Source organism: Bos javanicus, chromosome 7 (assembly GCF_032452875.1).
Source record: "Bos javanicus breed banteng chromosome 7, ARS-OSU_banteng_1.0, whole genome shotgun sequence".
In the NCBI taxonomy this organism is placed as follows: Eukaryota; Metazoa; Chordata; class Mammalia; order Artiodactyla; family Bovidae; genus Bos; species Bos javanicus.
Genome location: NC_083874.1, coordinates 20,164,972 through 20,186,399, shown reverse-complemented (window position 1 = coordinate 20,186,399; position 21,428 = coordinate 20,164,972). Strand labels below are relative to the sequence as shown.

General features: G+C 59.3%; 1 protein-coding gene across 4 annotated transcripts in view; it reads left to right on the top strand.

Moving 5' to 3' along the window:
- The first annotated feature begins 1,250 nt into the window (after window positions 1–1,250).
- The window catches only part of NFIC (nuclear factor I C), a 74,328-nt gene continuing 54,150 nt past the window's right edge, over window positions 1,251–21,428 (top strand). For 3 of the 4 annotated variants that reach the window (XM_061422738.1, XM_061422736.1, XM_061422737.1), the window contains exons 1-2: window positions 8,204–8,312; window positions 18,039–18,570. In XM_061422738.1, the coding sequence (XP_061278722.1) occupies window positions 8,283–8,312; window positions 18,039–18,570 (562 nt within the window). In that variant the 5' untranslated portion in view covers window positions 8,204–8,282. Of the gene's footprint in view, window positions 1,614–8,203; window positions 8,313–18,038; window positions 18,571–21,428 lie in introns of those variants that run through there. The other variant, XM_061422739.1, reaches the window with a different exon arrangement.

Sequence of the window (21,428 nt, the reverse complement as noted above, 5' to 3'; positions counted from 1 at the left end):
CCTCTTGCCTGAGATTTTTTGGCCGACCCCCGGTTTGCCCAGCAAGACACAGAATGAACTTCCAGAAGCCCCCAGAGTCAGCTAGGGCTCTAGAAGGGCAGTCAGGGCCTGATTCTGCTCCCGGAGTGCTGCCTGCGCCGACTCGAAGCCCTGGCGCTCTCCCTGTGGGAGCTGGGAATCATTTCCCCAAAGGGATCCCTGAATCCCCGAGCCCCAGCTGGGGGAAGTGAGGTCGCAGGCGGGAGGGGGGAACCCAGACGGAAGGACGGCCACAGAATCGCCTCCACCCCACCAGGTCTCAGCAAGCCCCCCTCGCATCGTCCCGGGGTTGCGCCAGACGCAGAGCCAGGGAGGAGGCGGGGAGAAGGGGGCGGTGCCTATTCTGCGGCTGCCCGAGGAGGGGGACTGCGGGAGAGCGCTCAGTGGGGTGGGGTGGGGCTGGGGGGGCGCTGCGGCACGGCTTCCCAGCCCGCAGCGGCCCGCGCGGCAGGGGCGGGGGCGCTGACCCTCCCCGGTCCGGCCCTTCCCCCGCTGCGGAGGCTTCGCCATTAATCCCGACCCAGGGAGGGGGCACCTGCTCCCCCCAACACCCACGGAGCCGCCGCGCGCGCTCCCCGCCCCCGCCCCGCCTGGAGCCCCTGCGGGATCCCCAGGGAACCCCTGCCCCCCAGGTCTGTCACCCTCGCTGTCCGAGTCTGTCTGTGTCCCCATCTGTCCCGTCTCCCCGCTGTGCGTGTTTGTGTCTGTGTATCCGGGACACCTACACTTGGGGGCAAGGGTGGCTGCGGCGATGGCTGGGAGGGAGGGGTCGTGGGGTCGGCATGGGGCTCAGACCGAGGTCTGAAGTGTCTTCCTGCGATTGTCAGTCTGTGTGGCTGTCTGAGTGACACCCCGCAAGCTGTGAATTTGTGTATGTGACAGCGTGGAGGCTGTGGGTGTCTAGGCGACACCCTGCAGACTGTGAGCATGTGGGTCCCCTTGTATCTGGGTGACACCCGCAGGTTGTGAGTGTGTCTGTGTTGGTGGCATCCTGCAGAAGGTGTGCGTCCGAGAACCGAACCGAGCGTGGGCCCCGGGGTATCTAGGTGACACCCGCAGGCTGTGTGTGTCTGTAACACGTCTCAGGCGCGTCGCTGTGCTTTCTGTGTCGGTGTCGGAGTCGAGGAGGCCCGGGCCGCGAGTGTCCCCAGTTGCCTCTGTGTGTGTGTGTGTGTGTGTGTGTGTGTGTGAGCGCGCGCGCGCCGTAAAGGTGGATCCGCTCCCGCCGCAGCGAGCCCGACCCGGGCCCAACGACCCGCTGCCGCGACCGTTCTCCCGGCCTCCCCTCGCGCGGGCCGGGCCGGGGATGGAGCCGCAGCCTGAGCCGCCGGAGCCGGGGCCGGGACGCGGAGCGGCCTGAGGCGCGGGCGGCGCGCGGGACCGGGGGGAGGGCGGGCCGAGGGGAGGGTCCTGAGCCGGGGGGGCGGGCACGGCGCGCCCCCTCCCTAGCGCGCTCGCTCCCTCCCCCGCGCGCCCTCCCTCGCCGCCTCCTCCCGCCGCCTCCGGCCCCCCCTCGCCGGGGACCGAGCGCGCTCGCTCCGGCGCCGGCCTCGCCTCCTCGCAGCAGCGCCATGGTACGTCGCCGCCCCCACTTTCGTTTTCGCCGGGGGAGTTTTTGGGGTGGTGCGTGGGCTCCCGGCGAAAGTTGCGAGGTCTAGGGGGGCAGGGGGCGGGGGCCGCCCGGGGGAGGGGCTCGATGCGGGGAACCCCCCTCCCGCCCGCCGCCCCGGGACCCCCGCCCGCCGATCCACCCCCCCGCGGCTGGGGGCGGAGCTGGCGCGCGGGGAGCAGCGGGGGACCCCAAGTGGGGGGCCCCTCACGGGCGCGGCGGAGTTAGAGGGGAGGGCGGGGCTCCCGAGAGAGGGTCCCCCCAGGCCAGGCCTCCGCCCCCTCCTTGGCCCAGCGGGAGGGCGCGGCTCCGGGCACGAGACCCCCGAGCGCGCAGCCCGCTGGGGATCCCGGGTCGGGGAGGGGGCGCCCGCCGGGGCCTTGCGGCCCGGGGGTCGCGGCGGCCCCAGCGGGCTGCCCCGGCCCGGGCGAGCGCGGCGCGCCAGCTAGCGGAAAATGGCCGCTGCGGAGAGGGGCGGAGAGCGCGCAGCGGCCGCCGCCGGGCGCCTTGAACTTGGAGCCGGGCGGGCGGCCGCGCTCGGCGCCGCGCAGGGGCAGCCACCCGGCTGGCCCTAGCGCTGCCTGAGCCCCGCCCCCGGGCCGACCCCGGCCCTGCCGCGTCGCGCGACGGGTCCCAGCCGAGAGGGGTCACAGGGTCTAGGCCGGGCGCGCCCCAGGCCCGCAAGCGCCGGTAGCTGCACTTGAAGGTTCCGGTGTCCGGTCCGCCGGTGTCGGTGGCATCCGCACTCGAGGGCTGCGTTTGGGGCCCCTGTGCTCTGCAACGGGTCAACACGGGTCCCTGGGGGTGCATTCGAGGGTCTGTGCGGCTAGGTGGTCCCATCCCTGTCCGTGGGTCCCCAGGCGTGGGGTCCTCTCCTTTACGAATCTGTGTATCTGCGCATCCACGTGGCTGTGTGTGTTGTGTTGCGTGTTGTTAGAGCATTGTGCAACTATGGGACAGTGTGTACGTGTTGGGGTAACTGGGCGACTGTGCCATGCGTCCCCGTGGGGCGGTGTTGTGAAGCAGCGTGTCTGGGTTGTGTGTCCCCGGGGAATGTGATGTCCCTGGATGACCGTGGGGGTGTCCCCGTGTGAGTGGGAGGGGGGGTTAGGGGGTTGCCACTGAGTGGGGAGCTGTGTCGTGTGACTGCGTCTCAGGGGACATTTCGGTGTCACTGTGTGCGTTTGACTGGCGCTGAGTGACTATTCTGAGGATGGGTCTACGATTTCTCCCCCACTCCCCCCAGTCCCTTTCTTCCCCCTAACCCGAGCTACCAGGTGGGGACAGTGGCTTCCTTCACTTTGCCAAAGCTCTGTCCCTTCCTCTCACTCCCCACCCAGTTCCTTCCAACTCCCCCTGCCTCGAGGTCCCCCATCCGCGCGTCCCCAGGTGGTCCCAGCTTGAGGTTTGGGCGCGAGGTGGCGCCGGGACGCGATCACTCGGCGGCGACGTCTCCCGCCAGGGGCTGCGCGTGCGCGGGGACCTGGCCCAGAGAGGGGCGGGGCAGCGGGGGTCCCCACTCCTCCTCTGAGGAGGTCCGGAGGGATGGGTGGTTACCCAAGCTCGCGTGGGTTAGGTCTGGACCAGGGAAGTGGCCAAGGAGACCCTCTGGGCTGGATGGACAGGGAGCCGCGCTGCGAGCCCTGCCTCCAGCACTTGTCTGGGACGGGCCAGACGCATGGGCACGCAGTGTTGTTTTCTCCCCTCCAGGGGAATCCCCACCGCGCCCCCACGCCCCACCCCAGGGCGCTTTATATAATTTTCTAAATATAAAAGGCCCAAGACTAGGCGCGAGTCTTTGGGTCTTACTTTGAACCTGCATCCCTTTTGGGGGTGTTGTTTGGGAAGGGGAAAAAAAGGGGTCCCACAGTGACACGGAATCATCCACACCCAGTACTCGGGTCCTCAGCTCATGTGAGCTCCCCCACCCTCAGGCCCCTCCACAGCCTGTGCTCCCCACCCCGTACACCCACGGCCAGCGCTGAAACGCTGCCCTCCCCCACCCCCCACCCCCAGGCACTGCCCTCCACCACACTGGCCTCCCTCCCCACCTGTCACCGGGTGTGCAGGGGAACACCTTCGTGTAATTGCAGTCAGTAGCACACACCCGTGACCCTCACAGCTATCTGTTCACAGCCACACATGTATAGAATTCTGCCCCTACACAGGTGCACACACAATCACACACAGGCAGGCAGCAGACACACAAACAGGCACCTGCATTTGTGGGAGGGGGAGGAGCCAAGCCCATCCCGCCCTCCCCCAGCTCCATGTACAAGCCAGGGTCCCTGAAGATCTGGAGAGCAAAGACTCCATCTGTGGGGGTAACTTGGGGGGGGGGCCAGCCATGAGGGAGGAGCAGAAATGCAGTGTGTTGTGTGTCACTGTGCATGTATTGTGTGCGTGTGTGATAGGTGTCCAACTCTTGGCGACCCCGTGGACTATAGCTTCCCAGGCTCCCTCTGTCCGTGAGATTCTCCAGGCAAGAATACTGGAGCGGGTTGCCATTTACTTCTTCAGGAGATCTTCCCAACTCAGGGATCCCGAATTGCAGGTGGATTCTTTACTGTCTGAGCCACCAGGGAAGCCTCTGAGTGAATGTGTGTGTGTGTGTGCGCGCTGGTGTATAATCCTGGGAGGCGTTCTGCCTATGGGTGCGTGTGCTCCTAAGCATGTATGGCTGTGTTGTGGTCTGAGTTTGTGATTCTGGCTGGTTGCACTTGTGTTGTATTTGGGGTTGTGCATGCCCTCGTATGGGTCTGTGTGTCTCTCTGTGAGTCTATGTGAGTCTGTGTGTGTGTCCCCTTGGGTCTGGGTATCTGTCAGAGTCTGTGTGACATGCGAGAATCTGTGTGTCTCCATATGAGGTGTTTCTGTACATCTGTGTATCTCTCGTGACATGCTGGGTGTGTTTGTGTGCCTCTGTGTTGTATGTCTGTGTCAGCCTCAATGTCATCCCACCATCACTTCTCAAGGCTGAGGACCTTAACATCCCCCTCTGGAGGTTCAATTTCTCATCTGTAAAATGGGGACACAGGATGCCCTGCAAGGTAGGAGGAGGAATGGTCCTGCCCCCCTGGCTGGAGCTCAGTTTGCTGCGTATGGCAGCTGGAGGGTTCCCAGGCGGCTCCAGCTCTTATCTTTCCTCCCTGAGCTGCTCTTGCTTTTTAAAATTTTGCTGTGGATTCCACTCACATTTTAAAAGTTTGCCTTTTAATAACACAAGCCACTCATGAACATCTTAAGAGGATGTAGAAGTGCCCAGAGTAAAAATCAAACCTTCCTTGTCACCCCCACCCTGTGGGACTCCCTACTCCAGAAAAGCCCTATTTTCACCCAGCTTTGTCTGAGCAGCTACACATGTAACAGATACACATTCTCATAAAGGATATATGTATATTCTTTAAAAAAAAATTCCCAAATGCAATCTTGAGTCTGTTTGCTGAGTGTACAGCAGAGGTTCTCCCCAGGGCACACTGAGTGAGGTCTGGGGACACCCGTGGTTGTCACACTGGGGGGCGGGGCTCCTGTTGTCCACCCCCACCCCCGCCCCGCACAGTGCTCAGGACAGCCCAATCAGAGAGGATGGTCTGAAGTGCTGAGTGGGGAGGAGCCCTGGGCTGCAGGGTATTTCTTGGAGGCGTCTCCAGGTAGAAGTCCCTTGTTCTTTTGTGGAGCTGTGTAGTATTTCTGGGTGGCACTGCTGAACTGGTCCCCACGAGGACGGACACAGTAGCTGGTTCCAGATTGTTGGCATTAGTGTTATAGGGTGACAGTCAACACCCGCCTGCATCTATAGCTGGGACAGTTACAGAGGAGCCTAAGAGTGAGTGATGGGGAGAGCATTTTTAAACAGATGAGTTAACTTATGTTCCAAAGCGCCAGGAGCTAAAGTCATGCAGTGCCCCCCTCCCCAGATGTTTCACACATAGGTCCAATCCAGCAATTGTTTTGTTTCAAAAACACTATGTGCATTCCAAACATTGGCAGGTTTACCCACAACAGGCCAGAGGGGTAGAAACTTTTATCACCCCATTTCTCAGAACGGGAAGCTGAGGCACAGGCACTTTGGGCTCCTGGCTAAAGGAGACGTACACCCAAGGCTGTAACCCTGCACTAAAACTGCCCTGCTGTGGACCTATTGTTTACAGTGTAGGGACCCCTTCCTGCTGAACTCGATGATATAGATGGATAGATACAGACAAATGCATTGCTAAGTCGCTTCAGTCATGTCTGACTCGTTGCGACCCCATGGACTGTAGCCTGCCAGGCTCCTCTGTCCATGGGATTCTACAGGCAAGAATACTGGACTGGGTTGCCATTTCCTTCTCCAGGAGATCTTCCCAACCCAGGGATCAAACCTTAATCTCTTATGTCTCCTGCATTGGCAGGTGGGTTTTTTACAGCTAGCACCACCTGGGAAGCCTAGATAGATATAGATAGACAGACAGATAGAACTCTTCACTCTCAATTGTGAACTTGTACCCGCCACCACTAATGTATTAATACTGTCTTTCCACACCTTATCTCAAGGACTCCGATCTGCCCAACCTCCCAAAATGTGAGAGTTGCATCTATTGTAACCATTTTACAGATGTGGAAACTGAGGTTTAGACAGAGACAGAGAGAGTCTGTGCTCTCCAAACTGCGTTCCAGAGTAACCCAAACTACCTGGTGAAGGCTGCATGCCGAGTGGGTGTTGGGAACAGTCTGGCAGTCGCAGCCACCTGGGAGAAAGCTCCTAAGGCAACTTGAACTTGAAAATGTCTGTGAATTGGGGATTCTGCCCTCCAGGTGTTCACAATGGTTTTCAAAATAATAAAATATTGCTTTCTGTTATGTTGGCATTTGGATTCCTAGACACCTGTCTCTCTCTTTCATCCTGAGGTTTAAATGCCCCCCATGGTTGCACAGTGGGAATTTAGAAAAACAAAACATTAGTGAAGTGCCATTTGAGTGACTGTCACTCACAGCAGGGGGAGCCGGCAGGACGGAGGGCGTACGTGTCTGTGTGAATCCTGCTTCCTTCTGGCCTAGCCCCAGGGCCCCAGTAGCATCCTTACCTCGGGCCTCGGGTTCCTCCCCTATAACATGGGGGAAAAGCATTCTTTCTGGGCATGGGGCAGCTGCCCCAAGTTGGCAAGGGGTTATCATTTGTCCTTGGAGATGGGTCAGAATGGCCAAGCTTTCTAAGAGCATCTCAGTGCATATTTAACAGAAGGTCAAGGCACTTCTAAGTGCTGTTCTTCTGCTGACCAACACCAGGGGGTGGGCACTGTTCATGCACTTCACAGGGGAGGATGCCAAGGGGGGAGCATCCTGCTCTTTGAGGTGGCAGAAGTGCCTGAGAGAGGCTGGGAGGGTGTGCAGGATGAACACAGGGAGGGGTGAGGCCAGGTCCTCAGGCTCCCTGGGGGCTCAGACTGGAGGAGGGCAGGTCTGTTCTCCAGAGGGGGAACAACAGAGCCTGCCATGTGGGCTCAGGGGCCAGGTAACTGGGCTCCAAGCCACCCAGTGCCTCAGTTTCTGGATCCAGTCAAATGGGTCCACTGTGGGTGGGGGTCAGTAAGAATCACTGGACACCCAGGAAGAGGCTGCAAGGGTTTATCTGGCCAGCCTGAGGTTCTTCCTGGACACCTTCCTCCTGGGGTACTGGGGAAACATATAGGGGAGGCCCAAACCCCACCCACCCAGCTCCCAGTTCTCCTTTGGTGCTGGCTGAGGAAGCAAGAGCAGAGTTCTGGAGGCTCCCCTGTTGGTTAGGGCCCTTCTGGCTACGGAAGGGCAGTTGTAGACAAGTCCCTCTGCCTGGGAACTGCAGTCCCGGTCTGGCTTCCCGGGGCTATCAGGGGGAGAGGATACCATAAGACCCCCTTCTCCCGCCATGCACCCCGGGTTGTACATCTTTAAGGGGAAAAGCGCGCTCGCGCCGGGCCTCTGCACACGTCACTTCTTCATTCTTTCCCTCCCCCCACCTTGGCTCCTTTCTCCAACTTCCCGGCCAGCTTGGGGCGGGTTGTGGGGGGGGCCTTCAAAATCCACCTTCGGCCCCCAAATGTCCCGCAAGAGCCACCAACCCCTACCCACTCGACTCGGGCGGGCGATCCAGGGGGACCCGCTGCGGCTGGGGTGTGCGCAAGCCCGTTGGTTCCCGTCCGGTGCCCCGGCACAGGGCGGCTCGAAATTCGTAATCATAAGCAATGATGGGGGTTCAGGAGGCATGGGGAGCGCGGGGTGGGGGGCGGCTTTCCTTTCTCGCTCGCGCTCTTTTTTTACCCCCCTCGTTTCTTTGAAAGTTGGATATTGAGAAGTGGGAGGTTCGGGGTGGGAGGGGAGAGAAATTGGGGGAGGGAGGGAGGTGGTTGTCGGAGGGAGGAGAGACAGAGACACAGAGAGAGACAGAGACGGGGGGGTGCTGGAAAGGAAGAGAGAGAGACAGACAGAGGGAGAGAGAGAGGGAGTCGGGCGCAGGAGAGAGGGAGAGCGCGGGAGGAGGGAGGGAGGCAGACCGAGGGAGGAGGCGGCGAGGAGCGCGCCGGCCGCGGCCGCGGGGGGGGGGGGGGGTTTGGAAAAATGACTCAGTAAGTTCAGCGCGCCCGCTCCGGCCGGCCCTGCGCCTCCCGCCGCGCCCGGGATGTATTCGTCCCCGCTCTGCCTGACCCAGGTACGCCCCCCGCCCGGCCCCGGGTGCGTGCCCCCGGTGCCCCGGCCCCGCGCCCCCCGCCACCGGGCCCCAGAGTTTGGAAGCCCGAGGAGGCGGGACGGAAAAGGCGCGCGTCCCTCCCGCCCCCGCCTCAGGCCAGGGTCCGGTAGGCGGCGGGGGGATGGGCCGGGACCCTCACCCGGGACGCCTGCCCTGCGTGCCCCACGGGACCTCTCCCCCTGGCGGACGTGGGGGCTCACCCTGCAGTCTCGCCCTCCCCAGACGCAGGAGGCGCACCCCCACCCAACCCGGGAAGGTCGAGGGGTGCCCGGGAGAAGGCCAAAGGCGGGGTTCTGTGCGAACCCCCGGACTGGACCCAGGCCTGCTCATAGGAGGAATCGAGGGGGTCCCCGTTGGACCCTGGATGCCAGGAGACTCTGGAGGGGAGAACCCCTCTGATACGGGGACGAACGCCCCCCCACCCCATAAGGTGGTGCCCCGCCACCCCGGCCCTGGCCGCCTTTCCCCCCATTATTGGCCCACGTGTGCGCGGAGGGGGAGGGGGCACGCGAAGTTGGAGGCACCAGCGGTGGGGGGAGGGGGTGCTCCAACTTCCCGTCGGGTCTCCCACTCCCCGCGCGCCCCCAACCCCGGCCCGATATTTTCGCTGCATCGATTGTGGGTTATTGAGCCGCCGCCGCCGGCGGGAGGAGCCGGGAGGCCGGGCGAGCCCGGGTCTGGCCCGGGCACTGCGGCGCTGCAGACGCCCTCGCCAGCCCGGCACCTGCCCCTGCCCCCTCGTGTAGCCTCTCACCCCTGGCCGCGCTCCCAGGCTACCCGGGCTCGGCCCTTGTGCAATGACCCAGGGGGTGTGTGGGGAGGGGGCGGCTGTGCCCGGGGTCGCCCCAGGGGACCCCTTCTCTCCCCCAGCTTCCTCCAGGGGGACCCTCCCAGGTCTGCTGGTTCCACTCTCCAGCTCCGCCCCCACCCCACGTCCTTGGATGTCTTTAACACATGGGGGTCCGGCCTCAGTTTCCCTCAAAGTGACAAGTGGCTGCGGAGGCAGTTTCTGGAGGCAAAGGCAGTGTCAAGTAAGAAGCCGCAGAAGCTGGGCATCCAGCGGGCCACCGACTATCCTGAGGACCAACTACTGTGTGGGGAGCACGTGGATGCTAGTCTCTGCTGGGCGTCCCCCACCACCATTCACGATCCTGGGGTGCCCCTCCCGCATAGCAAGCTCTTTCTCACAGGCCCCCTCCAGCCCCCGCAGTTTCTGGCTCCCCACAGGGAATGTGAGGGCCCATGCCAAGGGGGTCTCAGGGCCTGTCTTACCCCTTATCCTCCGAGTGACCTTGGGGATGTCCCTGCCCCTCTCCAGACCTCCCTTCCCCTTCAGAGCAATTTTTGGTGTTCCCCAAAGCCGTCATCGCTGGCTCCCCTCTGCCGCTTGTTGCCCTAAAGCTCACCAAGTACCATAAGGGTCCTAGTCAGGGTTGCTGGGTGACCTTGGGCCTCAAGGGGTGGCCTGGGTGGCCCCGAGGTGCCCCCGCCCCCTCCGTCCTTCCCGCGCTTGCTGGCTCCCTCCCTCTGGGAACCGCCCAGGGGGGCTGAGCCCAGGGAGGCTATTCCAGGCGAGGAGATTGGACGGCAGCCTATTGTCACTGCGCCCTGGAATTCCCCCATCAGGACTCCTTGGGAGACAGGCCTTGGTCCACGTTGCCTGGGGGTGGGGGGTGGCAGTGAGAAGCAGAGCTGGCCTTCCTCTGCTCCCTGGGCCTGGCTTTCCCCGGGCACAGGGCAAGGATCAGCCAGGCAGGCTCTGGGTGGAAACATGGTAATGAAAAATACCTGAGGTTCTGTGTGCAAAGGACAGGGCGACCGGGAGACAGTCCGGTGGAGAGAGGACCTGGGAGCTCCCAGGCCAGGGTGGGGATGGGGTGACCCAGAGGCAAGGGGATCCCTCTCCTCTGCTTATTCTCCCACGGGTGCCCCTCACCCTGGAGGGATGCCTGGGACCCCCTTCAGCACAGCCTCGGTGTAATCTCAAAAGCTGCATGCAGGCTCAGTCTGGTCTGGGCTTTCCATCTGGGGGATCTGGAAAGACTGTTCACGGAGGACCCCCACTCCTGGCTGCATCTTAATCTCGCCCTACCCACCTCTCTCTGACTGCCTGCATCTCTCCCTGTCTCTCTCCCTCTCCATCTCTGGGCCTCTGTCTCCCCTCCTCTACTGACTAATTTTACGACCTGAGCCCATCTGAAAATAGCTCCCTTTTAGCTGATCCGACCCGGATCTTCTCAGAGCCGAGACTGGATGGGGGTGTGTGAAAGGAGGGAGCCGGGCTGCTCCGGTGCCAGCCCGCCCTGTGCCCCCAAGGTCCTGCCCACCTGGGGTGGGGGTAGTGCGGCCACGGCCCAGGCGGCCCTGGAGGATTCTGGGAGCGCCGTCCTTGTTTCAATGGTGACTCAAACGCTTTTCACTTTTACTCTTAAGAGGAACTGTGTGGAGCAGCCGTTACTTCCATAAATCCTGCCGGCGGGAAGGCCGGCCTCCCCACGCTTGCCCCGCTCTGGGCCTCCCTCCCTGCCTCCCTCCCGCCCGCCTCTACCGCCACGTTAGTTATTCCGGGTTTGGGGCCAAATCCCTCTTGGCTGCAGTGCCCAGGATTCCCCGGGGCTGAGGCTGGGCCTGGGCCGTGGCCACAGCAGCGCCGGCTGCCAGGGCCCCCCTCATTCATTCATTCTTCCCTTCATTGCTTCACCCCATTGCCTGGTGGGGCAACACTCTTTTTTAAAAAATCACTGTTTCTCCAGTGGGGAGACTGAGGCTAGGAGAGGGTCCCGGACTCTGTCTTGATTGAATATGATAGATCTTCATTAAGCGCCTCCTATGGGCCAGATGTATGTGGCGGCGGCTTGTGGCAGGGCACAGAAGGCATGAAGTGCCAGCCTAGTATGAGTTCATGGAGGCTCTGCTGGAATTTGGGGGCTGGGTCTCCCAGCATTTCAGGACTGGGAGAGGGGCCAAGACCAGAGGGGGCTAGGGCCTGCCCCCCGGGTGGCACAGCATGGCTGGTGAGTCTGGAACTGGAGCCACTGCCCACCTGACTGGTCAGGCCTGGGCAGGTGGGTGCTCCCTGAGGTTACCCCCCCACGACCTGTGGTCTGGTGGTCTCCGATTGGCTCCTATCCAAGGCACGACCTCGCCCCATGTTTCTCTCCCTCTCTCTGTCTCTCTCTGAGTCTAAGGCTGTGTCTCTTCCCCTCCCTCCTCTGCAGCGGAGGTGCTTCAACGCGTCAGGGTCCGGTGCCTTGTAAATCACGACACTGGGCTTCTGGCCGAGTCAGCGTTCTCTCCCTTCCTCCCCTCCTCGCTCGCTCTCTGCCTGAGCTGACCTACCTTCCTGTCTCCCACCTAACGGATGGGACCCACCAAATGTCCTGGGGCTTCCTGTCCCATGAGCAGGCGGGTTCGCAGTGACCGCACACACGTGTACTGGCTCGTGGCCTGGGTGCGAGTGAACCCTGGGTGTGCCGTCCCCAAAGCTCACACTTCCACACGTGTAGGCACACAGATGTGCACATGTATGTGCCCTGCCTGGGATCAAGAGGCAGGAACCCAGGTTGACCTTGGATATGCATGTAGATCCTGCCTAAGTGGCTGTGTATCTCTAGGCAGGTGACCTGGTCCTTCCTTGCATGCTTCAACCTTAGCTTGGGGCCTGGTATACAGTCGGTGCCAAATAAGCTTGGCTGTGATGATGGTTGTCACTAAACTAAGAACTGCAGCTTCCCAGGTGGCACTAGTGGTAAAGAACCTGCTTGCCAAGGCAGGAGATGCAAGAGACACAGTTTCGATCTCTAGATCAGGAAGATCCTCTGGCAGAGGGCATAGCAACCCACTCCAGTATCCTTGCCTAGAGAATCCCATGAACAGAGGAGCCTGGTGGGCTATAGTCCATGGGGTGGCAAAGAGTCAGACACGACTGAAGTGACTTAGCACAGAAACTGATAACCGGATTAAACACCCCATAGGCATTTTCCGGCTCGTCCTCCTTGCCTTCTGTCACTATCTGCTCAGGGTGAGCTGGGAGCCAGGGGCAACAGTGACTCCCCAGAACCTTGAGCCCTAACCACCACCACCACCACCAGGGTTTTTCTCTTGGTCTTTCCTCCCCTACCTGCCTAGCCCTGTACAGGGTCTCCCTGAGTTTGACCAGACCCGCATGGGAACCGGCTTCCTTCGTCGACTGGGGTGTGTGCCTTGGGAACAAGCAGAAGATGAAGTTGGTGCTTTCTAATCTGGATGCCATTGAAGCAGCAGTGAAGAAACAGATCAAAGCCACGCCCTCGAGGGGCTGCAGTGTAGTGAGGGGATGGCAGGACCTGGCTGCTGCTTTGGTGTCCCGAGGAGGAGGTGGCATGTGATCCAGGGCTGAGCAGCAGAAGGGGGCCACATGGGATTCAGAGAAAGCAGGTGGGGTACAGAACAGGAAGCCCTGAGGAATGACCAGACCCTGAGCTCGGGGGGTTGGGGGAGCTGGCAGTGGGGCCAAGGATCAGGAAGTTCAAGGTCATGGGACCCAGGTTCAAGTCCCAGCTCAGCTCCTTCCTGGCTCTGTGGCTGTGGGCCAGTGGCTTCAAGGCTCTGTGCCTCAGTCTTTCCCTCTGGACAGTGGGTACAACAATTTTTCCCATTTTGTAGAGTTGAGAGCTCAGTAAATGTTCAGCCTTGCTCCCCGTCTCTCTCCCTCACACCCGAACCTTCTGGCTCAGCATCCACCCAGGACCCCAGGGCACAGAGAGTAAAGTCAGTAGATTCAGGGCTCAGACTCACTGGTCACTTGGCCAGGTTTTCTACTCCCTGGACTTGGTTTACCCAAAGTCTTCCCAGGAGGTCCTCAAAGGCCCTGCCTGACCTGCCCATCCCCTCCCTGCCTGCCCTCTTTTCCTCTCCCTCTCACTCACTCTGCTCCAGCCTCACTGTCCTCCCCGCCTGTTCTCTCCAAACATAAGGCATGATCCTGCCTCAGGACCTTTGCATGTGCTGTGTTCTCCACTTGGAAAGCTCCTACCATGGATGCTCATCTTTTAGGTCTTTGTTCAAGTGTCCTCTCCTATGAGAGACCCTCCCTGACCACCTCCAACTAAAAAGAACCATCCCCAGGGGACTCCTTGGACCGCCCCCCACAAACTCCTTTAAATTTCTTTAGAGCACATTGTTCAACCTGACATTTTCTTTTTTGTTCCATCCTTCCTTTCTTTTGCTTTCTGTCTTTCATTTATTTATTTTTTTAGCCACACCTCCAAGCTTGTGGGATCTTAGTCCCCCAACCAGGGGTGAAACCCAGACCCTCAGCATTGAGAGTGTGGAGGTGGAGTCCTAACCCCTGGATCACCAGGGAATTCCCTGTTTTATTTATTTATTGGCTGCAGCTTGTGGGATCTTAGTCCCCCAACCAGGGATTGAACCCATGCCCCCTGCAGTTGAAGTGCAAAGTCTTAACCACTGGACAACCAGGGAAGTCCAACCTGACATTTTATTACATTTCCTAGCTTGTTTAATATCCATCCCTGTCCAAATCAGGATCCAGGTGAGGGCTGAGCCCAGGGCTCTGCTGGGCCCCAGCATCATGCATGGAGCTGGCACTCAAGAGATACTTGTTGGAACATCAAATGTATTTTTCCCTCATTGGATAAGAGCTGTTCATAAGCTATGATGCTCTGAACTTGGAAGGAGGAATCACTAGCAAGAACACTTAGTCTGGCACCAAATGGGCCTGCATTCAAATATGAGTTCTGCTGTTCGACACTTAACAGTGGGCTTACCTGGAGGAAGGGACATTGGAACCTGAGTTTTGAAGGATGCACAGGAGTTTGAGATGAGCACTCAGGAGGTGGACAAGAGATTCTCAGTAACATTCGTTGAGTCACTGAGGAGAGAAATGCTTTGTGGAAAACTTTTGGTTTGGAAATTGGAGCTTGACATCCTGGTTTGCTGTCCTGGACTCTCAGAGTGGGTGAGCCACGGGGAGGCCCAGTAAGGGACACAGCCCAGAGCACAGTTGGCCAGTCCATAGTGCCCAGCGAGGGCTTGGACCCAAGTGTCTGCCTGCCAGCTGCTGCTGTCTTCTTTGGCCAAGTAAGGTTTTTGGAATTCTTAGTCCCCCAACCAGGAATCAAACCCATGTCCCCTGCAGTCAAAGCACAGAGTCTTAACCACTGGACCACCAAGGAAGTCCAGCTTGACATTTTATTACACTTTTTAGCTTGTGAAGTCCCAGTGGGCCAAGTAAGGTTTCTGGGGTTTCTTGCTGTCTTCCTTAACCTTGCATCTGTGATTACCAGAGCAGTGAATAAGCTCCCCACTGATCCCCAGCAGGGTGCCAGGTCCCTTTTTGCCCATTGTACAGGATGAGAAACTGATGCCCAAGGTATGGCAGCGATCTGTTCCTGGATCATACAGAAGGTGAAAATGGAGGCTATTGTCACCCAAGCTTTTTCCCTCCAGTCTGCCTGGCAGCAGGTGCCTCAACCCTGGGCCTCAGGGTTAGGGGAGACCGACTGAGCTGGACTTGAAAATGCCCAGCTGTGTGGTCCAGGCTAGGTCTGGGAGAACCCTGAGGAAAGCAGGAAAGGCTGCCTGAAGGAAGGAACATTGGAGATGGGGTTTGAGGGATGTGTAGGAGTTCAGGAGGATTCTTGGCTTCTAGCTTTCCTTGGCTGTCTCCCTTGCCCTGTCAACCAGTGGGGGCATTGGGAAGTGTCTGGGGAAGAGGCCTTGGTTGTCACAGGTCTTGTGGGACAAAGAGAGCGACAGGCCTGCCTCTCGCCTGGGTTGACCTCCCTGGGAGGACGTGGAGGCTCAGGCAGCAGGTCCATGACCCAGTTACAGGCTGTTTGTCTTCCTTCCTCCAGAACCAGCTGGGGTCACCAGTGACGTGGGCTCCCGCCCCTGCCCACCTCCCTGGCATCTTTCCCCAGAGAGGGCCCAGGGAGGAGGGGGTAGGCATCGGCAGGGGTGAGGGGGCTTGGAGAGGGGAGGAGAAGGAAAAGGAGAGAACTCATCAAACGGGAGGGGGCTCAGAGGCACAGGGGTTCAGGGAGAGGTAGGGTCTGGGCCCAAAATAATCCTAGCAACAACAACAATAATAATAGCATAATTCAGGCTTTTGAGAGCCGGGCAGATAAGGGGGTTCCTATGCTAGAAGGAGATAGCACCCCCATTCAGCTGGCTGACACCCCAACTGCCCCTTCCCAGTTCCCTCTGATCACTCCCCCAATAAGCTCCAGGCCTCGGATGACAGGCCTCCTTCTACCATGGTGTTCCCTCTATGGGGGACAGTGCCCCATGCCTCCATGTATTCTCTGCCCCGATTCTCTGGCCAGACTCCCAGGCTCTGGACCCAGGTCTGCAGATCAGCTGTGTGACCCTGGGCGAGCCGCTCCCCACCGCTGGGGCTGGCATGTTGGGTGACATGGTGACACAGGAAAAGCGCCTCTGAGGTTGGAGGGGACCTGGCAGGAGACAGCCCCTCAGCAGGTCAGCCGGGGCAGGGTAGGGTGGGGGAAAGGGGCTGTAAGGTCCAGTCCCTGCCACAGCTGTTACGGTGACTCACATGTCGGGGGACATTGGCATAGAGGGGGCTGGGCTGGCACAAACAGTACCCCATCCTGCCCCACCCCATGAGGACAGAAGGCTATTTTCAGACCCTCAGTAATAGAGGAGATCTGAGGTCGTCTCCCACCCCCAGCACCCATGGTACAGGTGGCCCAGGGGAGTTGGGGTACAGAACAGAGAGGGGGCACCTGGGGCGGGGAGTACCATGTGCATCCAGGCTTGGAGGTGGGACCGAGCCTGGCCACGTCCACCTGGAAACCAGCTGGTAGCCCAGAGCAACTGTGTCACCATCTTCCCGAGAGACCCCTGCCTCATGGAGAGCAGGCTGTTCCGAGAAAGGGACAGACTGGGTCTTGGTTCGTGTCCTCACACAGACCCTGAGAGCCTCCGGGACCTCAGTCAGGTCTCTGCCTGTCTCTGAGCTTAGCCTCCCCGTCATGCAAGGCATAGTGGAGCCTCGGGCCTTTTCCTGCCGCTAGAAGATTGTAAGCAACTAATCGTTACGGCGACAACAATAATAACAATAATAATAATAGCATAATGCAGGCTTTGGAGAGCTGGGCAGATAATGAGATTCACATGCCAGGGAGAGATGTAACCTCCATTCAAGAAGCCCAGTGCAGCCCCCAGGCAAGAGTAGGGATTGAAATTTCTCTTCTCTGTCTTCCTTTCTCCTTGAATTTCTCACCCCTTGAGAACATCCCAGGGATGTTCTGCAGACTCAGTTTCCCTTGTTGAAAATGGCAAGAATGAGACAGCCTCCTCCCACCCCCAGAGAAGAGGAAAGGGGCCTCCCATGGCCCCATTATTCTCCTAGGGGCTCAACAGTGGGGAGGGCTGCTGTTGTTTCCATGGAGAAGTTGGTTAGGTGTGGCTTCCTGTCCCAGCTCTGCTCCTTGTGACTGAGTCTCTTCTTGGGGTCTCAGTTTCTTCATCCGTAAAATGGGTGTTGTGACTGCTCAGTAGCCCCACTCAGGCAGTGGGGGCGGGGGTGTTGAAATCACAGCTCTGGGCAGGTTTCTGGCCCTCCTCGGGCCTCAGTTTTTCCATCTGTGGAATGGGTCTGTGGGGGGCAGGCTAGGGTGAACTGGCCCCCAGGAACCCCTCTCTCCAGCTCTGAATCTCCATGCCTGAGCTCCCCTTTCTCTGCTGCATTCTGATCTTGCCTCCTTGGGCCTCAGCTCTCCCTGCCCCTGCAATGGGTCTATATAGGAACTGCCCCACCCCACCCCACCCCACCCTTTCATTAGCCTCTGACATACAGTAGGCCCCAGTGGACCTGTGGACCTCTTGGCCTGTGGACCTCAGCTGGTTCTGTCTGTATCTCTGGGCTATAGAAAAGATATCTTGTCCTCATTTTTTCGTCACTGCCAAGAGCCAGTAAAGGCAGCCCTTGAACCTCCGTCTCATGTCAGCTTCCTCTGCCGAGCAGTGGGTCTGGCAGACAAGTGACGCTATGAGCCTGTCTGCTCCTGAATTATCAGTGTCCGGTGTGTGCTCAGCCCTGCTTTGGACATTTGAGCTCACGCTCTAGTTCAGTGCTTTGCAAAGTACAGTCCCAGGGCCCAAGGCCCACTCTCTGTGTTCATAAATAAAGTTTTACAGAAACACTGCCATGTGGTCACATCTCTGTGGCGTCTTGCAACAGAGACTAAAATACTCACTACCAGTTCTTTATGGTACTTTTAAAGTTTGCTGACCCCAGTTCTAGAAGGCAGAGAATGGATCCATGCCACTACTATTCTATCAACCTCAGTTTTCCCCATCTGTTCAGTGGGTCCCCATCAATTTCCACCTTGGACCCTCAGCTTGTCCTGCCTTGAACATTGGAGTTCAAGACAGCCCTCCATGACTGGCTTCCTTGGCCTGTGCCTTCCACCATGATCAGAGCCTCAGTTTCCCCATCGGGGCAATGGGTTCTCAGATGATCCAGTGAACTGCTGGACCCCTCTGGCCCTGTTTTTTCCCTGGGAGTTTGGAGGTATGTGCAGAGGACCTCTGCACACCTCTGCTCCACCATCCCTCCAATGTGTCTGCCTGGGGCCTCTGCAGCCTCAGTCTTCTGGGCCGGGCAGTGGGTCCACGGGCCCCAGCGCCTCCTGATCTCTGGCCTCTCCCGCCCCGCAGGATGAGTTCCACCCTTTCATCGAGGCGCTGCTGCCTCACGTCCGAGCCTTCGCCTACACCTGGTTCAACCTGCAGGCGCGGAAGCGCAAGTACTTCAAGAAGCATGAGAAGCGGATGTCGAAGGATGAGGAGCGGGCGGTGAAGGACGAGCTGCTGGGTGAGAAGGCCGAAGTCAAGCAGAAGTGGGCATCGCGGCTGCTGGCCAAGCTGCGCAAGGACATCCGGCCCGAGTGCCGCGAGGACTTCGTGCTGGCCATCACCGGCAAGAAGGCGCCGGGCTGTGTGCTCTCCAACCCTGACCAGAAGGGCAAGATGCGCCGCATCGACTGCCTGCGTCAGGCCGACAAGGTGTGGCGGCTGGACCTGGTCATGGTCATCCTCTTCAAGGGCATCCCCCTGGAGAGCACCGACGGCGAGCGCCTGGTCAAGGCGGCGCAGTGCGGCCACCCGGTGCTCTGCGTGCAGCCGCACCACATCGGCGTGGCGGTCAAGGAGCTCGACCTCTACCTGGCCTACTTCGTGCGGGAGCGAGGTGAGTAAGGGCGTGCGCATGCACGGGGCTGGAGGTGGAGAGAGCTGGGGATGCGCCTGTCTCAGGGGCATGAACCAGGCTCGCAGATCTGAGCGAGGAGGCAGGTCCAGTGGCCTGCGCGGGGGTTGGTGGGGGTGGAGGAGGCTGACCTGTGAGATGTCCAAGGAGGGAGGCGTGTCTCGAAAGGTTTGAGCAAGGAGGCGGGCCTTCTTCAAGTCAAAGGGAGGAGGCAGGTGCTGGGAAAGTCAGATGGAGTAGGCACGTGCCATGTGAAGTGTAAGGGAAAGAGATCCGGTTCATGGGGAGAGTGAGGTAGGGGGCAGGTGTGTCCTGGGGGTCCAAGCGGGGTGGCAGGCCACAGGAAATGAGATGCTGTCCCAGAAGGTCTGTTGGCAACAGGGGTGAGGATGGGCCACTGACAGGTGGGAGAGGGGCAGCCTTATCCTTCCTGGGAAAGCTGGAAGGGTGCTGGGTGGCCCACTGAATGCTGGTTGATTGACTCAGACCTTCCCCAGAGTCCTGACAGGTGTCATGTTGATGCCAAGTGGAAAGCTGGGGCACTATGTGACTTGAGCTGTGTCATCAATCTCTCTGGTTGTTGGGGTTCCCTACTCCCGCCCTTCTAGCTGGGTGTTTCTGGTGTTTGCTGGCTCTGTGGTCAAATGGTCCACATGGAGACCAGTGGGGTTTGTGAGGATGGAGAAATCCAAGACAGCTTCCTGGAGAAAGAGGCTCCCCTGAGCTGAGCTCTGCAGGATGACTGGGCAGTGATGAGCATGGGGCTCTCCCAGGGGGTCAGCAGCCTGCGCAGAGGTGCAGAGGCTGGACGGGTGGCCCAGTCCTGAACGTCAACAGGTCCTGGTGGTCGTGGGCAGGGCCTGGTTGTGCAGGCAGTGGGCTTCACTGACCCACTGCTTCCTGGTGGTGTGCCCAGTGGAGCTGTCACATGGAGGTTATCCAAGTTCCTACCTGGATTGGGCCTGGGGAGATTCTTGGAGATGGTGTGTGTCGCGTGTTGAGCTCTGGTCTCCTGTGTGGCGGGTGGCAGCTGTGACTGTCTTCATGCGGATGGAATCAGGTGTGCCCTGGAGAACCTAACTAGCACAAGTCCCGTGCCCTGCTATTCCCACCCAAGTTGAGCCTGGTACCCTTGTGGGCGTGAACCTGCACACACCCGGGCTGCCTGAGCGTGTCAGGTGGGTGCATTCGGTTTGGAGACCCAGTCCCACCACCGGTAGCCCCACAGGCACCCACTTGATCAGACAACCAGAAATGATTGGGGAGGGCTTGGGAGGAGCGGGGGTGGGGCAAAGAGAAGAAGTGGGGACTCCAGGCAGGACCGCCGAGCTTCTGATCACGGCCCTGCCCTGCGTCCTGTGCCGGCTGTGTGACTCTGGACTGTAACTCAGTTTCCTCCTCTGTACAGTGGGAGGAACAACCAGGCCAACTCCCAGCGGTGCTGTGAGCCTTCCATGAGGTCTCCTGGTCACCATGGTGTGTAGGGGGTAAAGCCAGGCCAGAGTTCCCAGTCTTGACCTTGATTCCTTGACCTTGACCCCATCTGCCCCATCCCTCACCCCTCTCCAGAAGCAGAGGGGTAGACAAGGTGACTGTTGAGGTCATTGTGATGGGGGAAGGGGAGGGCACGGGCAGCCTGGGGGCTGCAACATTCATTACCATGCAGGTCCCGGTCTCTCCCACCACATCCATCCTCCGCGCCCAGCCCCACCCCCACCTCCTCCGCGCTGAGCTGATAAAATTTTGAAGCAAGTTTTCTGCCGGCGTCAGCACAATCTCCGGGCGCCTCCCCTCCCCCATCGACCCCCTCCCCCACTCAGCTCAGCAGGCAGGCGGGGCCTCCAGGCCTCCACAGACACCTTCATGTCCGTCGGCCATGCTTTTGCTAGCCGATCTGGTCAACCTCCTCGCATGAGGGCTGGGGAAGGTCAAGGCTGAACCCTCTCCTGCTTCCAGCCAGCTCCATCATCCCAGGGGACCGTCACTCAAACACGCCCCAGCTGACCCGGAGTGAGGGTCGGGTTCGAGGGCTGGGCAGGGAGCCCAACCCCAGCTCAGCCTCCTGCCTGACTGCCTGGAGGCTGGGTTACCCAAAACAAGTCACTGAATCTCTCTGTGCCTGCTTTCCTTGTCTTTAAAATGAGACAATCAAAAATAGCTGTAGGAATGTTTGCTTCTTATGATAAAAGTGTTCGACAAATAACCCCTGTGGGGTCATGGAGAGAAGTACCCAACACAGGAATAAGACTTTGTGGACGGTTATTTATTTTTTTCTTGGACCATTATTATTATCATCCTTACTAGGGTTATAATTTCCCACCTCCATGCCTTTGCCCATATGGTTCCCTCTGCTGTGGATGTCATTCCCATCTGGAAGACTCCTACTTATGCTTCTAAACCCCAACTCCCAGTGCCACTTTCTTTCTGTCAAGCAGTTTTTCTGAGGACTTAGCAATTATTTTCCATTCTCATGGCAAGCCTGTGAGGCAGGAATCGTATCCATTGTACAGATGAGGAAATGGAAGCCTCAAAAGAAGGAAACTAAAAAGTACCCTGACAGATGTTACCTGCGCTGCCCAAGGTCACAGTTAGAAAAGGGCAGAATTAGGGTTTGGACATGGGCAACTTCTGTTGCCGGAGCTTCCCTGGTAGCTCAGCTGGTAAAGAATTCGCAAGCAATGCAAGGGACCCAGGTTCGATTCCTGGGTTGGGAAGATCCCCTGGAGAAGGGTTAGGCTACCCACTCCAGTAATCTTGGGCTTCCCTGGTGGCTCAGACGGTAAAAATCCACCTGAAATGCGGGAGACCTGAATTCGATCCCTGGGCTAGGAAGATCCCCT